At 38.5% G+C, this 8,748-nt stretch overlaps 1 protein-coding gene across 2 annotated transcripts; it reads left to right on the top strand.

Annotated features, from left to right (window-relative positions):
* Positions 1 to 1,774: 1,774 nt before the first annotated feature.
* On the top strand, positions 1,775 to 8,649 carry rsph1 (radial spoke head component 1). Of its 2 annotated transcripts, XM_035146105.2 has the most exons (9): positions 1,775 to 1,862; positions 3,150 to 3,402; positions 4,414 to 4,527; positions 4,759 to 4,864; positions 5,005 to 5,095; positions 5,334 to 5,469; positions 6,679 to 6,750; positions 7,813 to 7,894; positions 8,520 to 8,649. In XM_035146105.2, exons 2-9 carry the CDS (start codon positions 3,352 to 3,354, stop codon positions 8,564 to 8,566), a joined length of 699 nt encoding a protein of 232 aa, XP_035001996.2. In that variant the 5' UTR covers positions 1,775 to 1,862; positions 3,150 to 3,351; the 3' UTR covers positions 8,567 to 8,649. The 2 variants fall into 2 exon arrangements, with proteins under 2 accessions (XP_035001996.2, XP_035001994.2); XM_035146103.2 differs by lacking the exons at positions 1,775 to 1,862; positions 3,150 to 3,402 and adding an exon at positions 2,803 to 2,945.
* Positions 8,650 to 8,748: the final 99 nt, after the last annotated feature.

The following is an 8,748-nucleotide window of genomic DNA, read 5'->3' as shown; positions in this document are numbered from 1 at the left end:
TCATGTGTCATGACAAAGGCTTTGAATTGAAAAGTCACTCCATCTTTTCTTTTTATCTTGGATGGTTAACATTGTGTGTAATTGCACACATTTCAATATTTAAGTAACATAAACAATTCCACCGCCTCTGAGGCTTATTAACAGTTTTACACTAAACGTATCCATGACCCTTGCTATTGCTTTGACAAGCTTATAAATAAAGGCATAGCTGATGAATCCCTCAATAGAAATTCCTTTAGAGATTAGAGTGGGCTAATAGTCGTGTCAGAGATTTGGAGCTCTCTCTTTTCTCCTGCCATCATCTCCCAAAGAATCAACTGCGAGGCACATCAGAGGACAATGTCACCTGACATATAGGTGTGGAAAATTATTAAATTTAATTAATTCAAGATAATACTTAATTTTATAATATTTAACTTTAACAAATAGATTATGGTTTTTAGAAATATTGACGTGAATTTAAAGAATTAATAAGATGAAAAGATTGATATCAGACACACGAAGTACAGACCTGGAGCTGGAAGTCTGGAAGAATTGGTTCACACATTATGTATTTATCCTCTGAAGTTATGTGCTATCACAATTTCTTAAACATCCAATTGTCCATAATTTCTGTGCAGCTTGTTTTGACCTTAGTTTATAATACATGCACATAATACATTTTCTCACTTAACTGTAGCATTGCATTAAAAACTTTTTTTGAAATTTCAGTTTCTCCTTTCTATCCACAGGCTCCAGCTCCATTTTTAACACACAGACAGAAGTTTGATATTGATTTTCTGATCTCGTTCTTGGAAAGAAAGCAAATAAGCATATTTTTACAAAACAAAATGCTTTCCAACTAGAGCTTTAATGATTTTTTTCGTGACAATTGGTGTGGATAAGAATACATCTACATTCAGACTAAAGGGGCGACCAGCCTAATGTTACATGTCACAAGGTGTAAACAAGGTGGCAGGACATCAAAATGAAGTAAACAACTCCACTGGCTTTGAGTGAATGGAGGTCTTGAGGCCGCCGTCAGTGTGAGGAGAGGAAGATTAGGTGATTGTAAACTGACAAGGGGGGTGCTAAATCATGAACAAGCAACCAATGAACTTGTGGCTCACACTGCCTCCATCTTAAGTGTGGTCTTCTTTATAGGGAATTAATAAGGAGTGAGATATTCTTAGGGACTGTCCTCCAGGGGACAATGAGAGTCAGTTTGGGGATAATGATGCAAGGCAAACTGCCTTTCATTTGCCTGTTTTATAACTGACACACTATTCTATTGACTCAGTGACTGCTCCAGACATTTTGAGAATCACCTCCTCGTGAGTCTCAGAAAGCCACGGAGAATGCAGGGGGCTGCACAGAGTTCATTCTAATCTTTAATGCAACAGATGGTAAAATCTCGTGGCTTATGAGTTAATGTCAAGTCAAGTTCAAGTTGTCTAAATAGAGGGCTGCTAAGTTGAGGTAACTCAGTCTATTATCCGTCAGAGAAGCACTTTGATATCATTTGATGGACAGCTGATAACAATTGGTGCTGCCTGAGCTAGAATTCAATAACTATCAATAATAATATAATAAAGCAATACACTTTGGGAAACTGAATTGATTTGATATGTAAATGTTCTGTAGATAGTCTTTAATTATAGTAGTTTCTAGTCTTGAGGACCACTCAAAAGGCTTTACAGTACAATTTTGCCATCCACCCATTCACACACACATTCAGACATGTGCTACGTGCTCTATGTGCAGCACTTTCTCTTTCACCCACACACTGCCAGCACAGCCGTCAGGGGCAATTTGTGGTTCAGGGTTTTGCCCAAACACACTTCGGCAAGCAGAATGACTGGAATCAAACCACCGACCCTCTGGTAAGTGAATCACCCAGATGAGTCACAGCTGCCCATATGTACATTTAATTAAAAAATGTTTTCAACACTCATGACTAGCGTCAATGTTTTGTGCTTGTGGTGGTAGTGGTTTATCATGGACGAAACTTACATTTTAGAAGTTAATAAATTAGTCAATACAACTTTGTATAGTTTCAGTTATTTATCTACAAATCTGTATTTATATTTGGCTTCAACACTCTGACTCGGTTACTTGTGTCTTTCAATCACCTTATACTTAAAATATTTGTATAGTCAATATCTCCATTAGCACATACTTCTTTACAGTGACAGCTTTAAAGTAGTTCTGGTGGCTAGACTTACATCTCACTGCAGTGTGACCTATTCTTTACTCATTTTGACCATTTATTATTCGTATGCCCTTGTCTATCTATCTATCTATTCTGTCTGTCTGTCTGTCTGTCTGTCTGTCTGTCTGTCTGTCTGTCTATCTATCTATCTATCTATCTATCTATCTGTCTGTCTGTCTGTCTGTCTGTCTGTCTGTCTGTCTGTCTGTCTGTCTGTCTGTCTATCTATCTATCTATCTATCTATCTATCTATCTATCTATATGATTTTCCTACAGGAGTATTATAATAAGAAGTACTTTTCTTTGCCAGTCAAAAGTAGACGACAGCGCCCTCGAGAGTCACTGTTGGAAAACTACAACCACAACTCAGAATTAATCAAACATCACCTCAAATCAAAAGTGAGTGAATAGTAAAAGTAGACAATTTAATAAAATTTATTAAAAAAAGGACAAAAAATATTGTTCCCTCGTTCTGCCTCTGATTGGCTCACCTTGATGTTTTTACCCTAACTCTAACCAACCATCACTCATGCCTAAATCTAACCAATCAGTGGCAAGGTAGTCAGGGGTGGGCGGGTGTTCACCAACCAGCCTTTGGTCACGTGTCACGCACCGTCGTCATGGTAACTGTAAACTACCAGGAGCGCACAGAGTTGTCTGGAGATCTTTTACCTGTAAACGGAACTAAAACTGACTCAGAACAATGTCTGATGTGGGATCTGATGAGTTTGAGGATGAACTCAGTAAACTGGGGGTGAGAGAATATACTTATAAATATACTTGTGTGTCTGTGTGTGTTTGTACTTTCAGTTACATCTCTTAACCCTTTGATACACAAGCTATGCAAACCCCTTCTAATGCACAGCATGGGTCAAATATGACCCGTATTCATTTCCTGTGTTATGCCATGCATAGCTGGGTGTTTCTTTGATACATTCGTTCCTCTTTCTTCATTTAGGAGAAGTCTCCTCTGATGACATAGAAGATAAGTCTCCTATGTCATCAAAGGAGCATTCTCCATTTAGGGGAGCTGGATTCCAAGACACAACTCCAGCTTGATCCTGTAGAACATAGTCTAAGTCCTCAGCATCAGAGATTTCACACTCAGAATCAAGACCAGGAATTGCCTCCTCGGCTGAACAAGAAGTGACTCGGAAACAATGTCTGATGGTGAATCTGATGAGTTTGAGGATAAATCCAGTAAACTCGGGGTGAGAGAACATACTTAGATTAGCTTAGATTAGCTCGATACTCGTTCAGGTCTGTTGTTGCAATGTTAGCTGATTCAAGCTAGCGTTTGCACTGGCAAAATTACCTCATCATTTTCCTCATCCTGTTCTTCATACAGCAATCTTTATGAACATGTCAACCGTACTGTATTGGTCATTTCTGACCCATGTCTGTAAAATTGATGTAGAAATAGAAAATGTATGTTTGTTTATAAAGTAAGAAAGGAAAAAGGAAAATAAGGATTTGTGGTAATCAAAAACAAGATATTTAATGAATACTTAGAATATTAAATGATAAAATACATTTATTTCAAAGTACATATAGCAAAGAAACACTCAGCCATGCATGAAATAACACAGGAAATGAATACGGGTCATTTTTGACCCATGTTGTGCATTAGAAGGGTCGTGATACAAAAAATATTTTTATTCAAAAAGTAACAAAGAAAAAATTTAAATAAGGATTTGTGATGATCAAAAACAAGTTCATTGGGGATTACCTGAAATACTGAATGATGACATTCATTCACTGCAAAGATATAGAAAATAAAATCTGAACCGGGTCACTTTTGACCCATGTTGTGTATCAAAGGGTTAAGGACCTTTTCCAGCATAAACACTGGCCTGGACAGGACCAGTACACCTCCTGGGGACTTAAGCTAGGCCTTAATGAGGCTAAACTTAATTTCTGTGTACTTGGTTAAAGTTAGGGTTAAGATGTGAATTGTGGTTTGGTTAAGGTTAAAGTTAGGCATAAATTGGTCATGGTTAAGGTTATGGATAAGGTTTATATATTTCTCATGTTGTGGGGACCCAAATCTGTTTAACTCTTTAAAACGAAGAAAAAACTAACATTTTTAGGTGAAAACATGTTTTAAGGTTGGGTTGAGGTTAAGGTTAGGCTAAAAGCTGGGGCTAGGCAATAAGTAACTATGGTTTTGTGAGTGTGTGTGTTCTAAGACTCATGTATATGTCTTTTTGCTTCTTTGACAGGAATACGAAGGGCAGAGAAATGATGCAGGGGAGAGACATGGAGTCGGTAAAGCTATCCTGCCCAACGGGGACAATTATCAGGGACACTATGAGTTTGGCAAAAGATGCGGAGAGGTATGAAACTGGAGCTGCCTTTGTCAAGTCCAAATCAAATCTACCACTAGCTCTGCTCCAGCTCAAGTCAAGGCTGAGTCTAAATGGAACTGAATGAATACTGAGGTCGCCCTCAGTATAGACTGCATAAGTGCAATTTGAACTTACTCTTTTTTTTAAACATTGAATTACTTTGGAAATAATCATTTTCGTAACTAATGCATATCTGTCTTTGACTGTTTTGTCTCACAGGGGACATACCGCTTCAACAAAGGGGCGAGATATGTGGGAGACTATGAAAAGAACCTAAGACATGGAGAGGGCACCTTTTACTATCCAGATGGCTCTAAATATGAAGGTATATAAATCACACGCTTTATATGGATTGAGTTTTTTTGCATTATTAGTGTGTCTATCAAAGATTAGATAATGAGCTGAAGTTCTGACATAGAGCTTTAAAAAACCTGACTTTTGTTGTCACCTGTCTCTGTCTGTCAGGGTCTTGGGTAGAGAGCATGAGACAAGGTCATGGTATCTACACTTACGCCAACGGAGACACGTATGATGGAGAGTGGCTGAGTGATATGAGGTTTGTCTATAGCTTTTGACAATACAATATGTACATGATGACATTTTTTTAATGTCTAAGTTACATCACCTGTATTATATGACAACATTACAATATAAATAACTACCTAATTCAATTGTAAAGTCTCTGGAATGCTGTTAAAATAACAGTAACAAACAAAAACTAGCAGATATAATCCAATTATAGACAATAGAGACATCTTTTTTACCTGCACAATACTAACTCAGCTCATTTCCAGGCACGGTCAGGGCATTTACCACTACAAAGAAACTGGCTCAAAGTACAGAGGCTCATGGGTGAATGGCAAAATGGAATCAGCGGGAGAGTACCTCCACTCCAACCACAGATACGAGGGAAACTTTGCCAACAATAATGTAAGTTCTGTTTTCATGACTTATTTTGTGAAAAGCTTTGCTTTGTCAGTAGTTACGAGAAATAATTGGAACATTTTAGTTGAACCGTAGACTACGTAGGGGGGCAAGAATGATTGTCCAAAATTTACCATTTTAAAGTTAATCGGTCATTATCACCCAACTCTGCAGTTCCCCTCACACGCATGGAATGCTTTGGTATCTTTCAGCTAATTTTCTGTATTTTTTCTTTACAGCCTGAATTTTGCACTTTTGCTTCTGATAATTTCTGATAAAACCACTGTGCACTAGACACCAGACAAAATTAGCAATAACATATATATCTGTATCAACATATAGAAGCATGTAGTAACTTAATGGACACTATGTAGGGTCATCAGGTGAATGATAATTACCTCCAACAAGGAAGTTATTTTTGAATTGGCATTTGTTTGTTTGTCTGTTAGTTAGCAGGATTACACACAAACTACTGGAGAGATTACCAGGAAACTTGGTCTAAAGATGTTGAAGATTAGGGAGTGGATCCCGGAGTTAGTTTTTACTTTCTTTGACCTTTTCACCAATTTGTGTGAAGTGTGTAATTTGACTAAATTTAAAGCGACTGACTGAGTCGAATGTGCTCTTCTTAGTGCTCTTCTTGTCTTTTGCTGTGTCTCCAGGATGTGTGAATAGACATTACTTTGCTAACATGCTAGCTGTATCAACCTTACAAGGCCATTATAGTGCCAACATGACTTTTAGCTTTTTATTAAGGGAAAAACAGAGAGATGCAGCTGTAAAGCAGAATAAAATCATTATTTCTGCCAGTTGGGGGCAGCATAACACAACAAGGAAATATCCAGCTCTTAAACCCAAACTTCTTTGTGTCTGGGGTTGGGTGGTGGGGATGCAGTGCACAGTCAGATCATCAGAGATTTCTCTCTGAAAACCGCTGCCTGCTGCTGCTGGGAACTAGGTTAAGGAGAGGCTGAACCAAAACAGCAAAGTTGAATCTAAATAAATCACAACAATGAGCTGAATGATGCGGAAATGCTTCATACAGTCGAGGGAAGCTACAGATGGTACACATGTGAAGACTTGTCTGTATATGTGATCCACTCTATAATGAAACTATAAACCTTTTGTAACTCTGTCCTGGGTGTTTTCAGTATCAAAGCGGCATGTTTTTTGATCAGTGTTATTTGTCTTTGCCTTCCTGTTCTCATTTTGCAGCCCTACGGCCCGGGGAAGTATGTGTTCGACATTGGGTGTGAGCAGCACGGTGAATTCCACCAAACAGAACAGGTAATACAACATCCACCCATTGTTTTAGCTCAGTGAGTCAACTGATTTAATTTCTTCACTTTATATTTTACTTCTGCTGTACTGTACATGAACTTTGTCATACACTCACACGACACGCTAAGACACGGCATGACCATGACAGCTCTGTTGACTGAACGTCCAGCCAGCAGACATGGAGGAGAACAGTAAACGCATAAAAGCACAGAAGTCGCCCTACCCGGGCTCTAGAGAGGCCTGTCACCTTAAGAGCAGAGGAGTTGCTGCCACTGTTCCTGTGAATGACTACTGTCTTTTCTCAGGAGCATAGATTACTCGGTCAGACAGCGTCTCGCATGAGGATTTTGTGGTATTTTCAATATATAAGAGAATGATTTTTCATATAGATACATTTGTGTTGCTGGCACTAGAAGGTTTTTTCAGGCTGCACACGTACCTGTTCCATAGACTTTGTTTAAAGATGGATGATATGACAGCTCCCTAAAAGTGAAGCCAAAAGTGTCCTAATGGCTCCCTGGTGGCCGGCTACAGTACAGGTCATCCCCCTGCCTCCTCCATGTATGTGGATGGGACATGGACCAAACTAAAAAGTTAAAATACACGTCAGATACATTTTTTTCAATGTTGTTTTCTGTCATTTCATCACAATGATTTATGTTCAAGAGTTAATTTTTTATACTGATCAATTTTTTCTCACAATTGGTCGAGTGGGTGGATGGGCGGGACCATGTGATCCAATCACTACTGCACAGACACTGGCATCATATGACGTCATAGCACAGGATGGCGGCACCATTATTGGAGATGTTTTAGCTTAATTTTTGTGCATTGGGAGAAAGTGGAGACTTGTCCATCTTTATTTACATTCTATGGCCTGTTCTAAGAGCATGTTTAACATTAAACGCATGATGTGATGGGTCATCTTTGGTCACAGTAAAACTTCAAGATGCATAGAGAACTTAGATGTGTGTTTCATCTCTGCTGAGCCTGACGTTTGCAAATGTTTTCAGGCTCACCCTTGTTCAGCTGAAGATTTGAATGTTTTCCTAACTCCACTCTTGACAGGATCAATCTGAGGGTGAATGGGGCGAGTTGGTGCCCCCCAGCATCCTCAAGTGGGTTGCCACGGGCATCACCAAAGAGACAGGTGAACTTTATCAAATCAAAATGGCAGTGAGAAATACTGCCATACTAAAATACTCAGCAGAATCCTACCCTCCAAGACATTTTTGTCAAGCAACCAGCCAAACTCTCCACGTTTTTACATGTACAAAAATGTTGTTCATTCAGTTAAATGTGTAAAGTGTATTTTCTTACATTGTGATCTAAATATAGCTTCAATATTTTATATTTTATATATTTAGTCTAAAGGGATATCTGAATCAGCCTCTGAAATCCCAGCATGTGTTATACTGTATGTGTGAGTATTCAAAGAAGACATCAGTCTCTATTTATGACCATCATGGAAACACTAAATTATCTTAAAAAGAAAATATTAATGTTGTTTAAACCTATTTTTAAAATTTCAAAGCAACAAAACTTTCTGTGCCTAACAGGTTGTTGTCAAAATATATTTTCTGGGGCATAAAACATAATATTTCTCGGGAACAAAATTCAACTTCAGCGTGAATGTTAGTGTATAGTTTGCAGTGTTGCTGCTCAAATGCCTGAAATGCTTCAAATGCAGAACTGCATGAGATCTGAAAGGGGTGAATGAGAATAAAAAATAAGCGACCGTGTAAGTGTATACTCAAGTGTGTCTTTTTTTTCAGCTGGGGACAGAGACACAGCTTGGCAAGAAGGGGGAGAAGAGATCTGATCTGCGTGATCAACAGAGTATCCTGCATGTTTCAGCCTTTGTTGGAGTAAAACATAAATAAACTAATCAATACGTAAGCACAATCTGTGGAGCCTGTGTATTTGATGCCTTTTACACGACAGATCAAATGGTGACAAATTGAATGTTTCACCGTCTGCTGAAACTATCCTGGATGGACACCA

The sequence above is a fragment of the Hippoglossus stenolepis genome, chromosome 21 (genome assembly GCF_022539355.2).
Source record: "Hippoglossus stenolepis isolate QCI-W04-F060 chromosome 21, HSTE1.2, whole genome shotgun sequence".
NCBI classification, from domain to species: domain Eukaryota; kingdom Metazoa; phylum Chordata; class Actinopteri; order Pleuronectiformes; family Pleuronectidae; genus Hippoglossus; species Hippoglossus stenolepis.
Note: the sequence above shows the minus strand (reverse complement) of the source record. Positions and strands in the feature narration are given on the sequence as shown.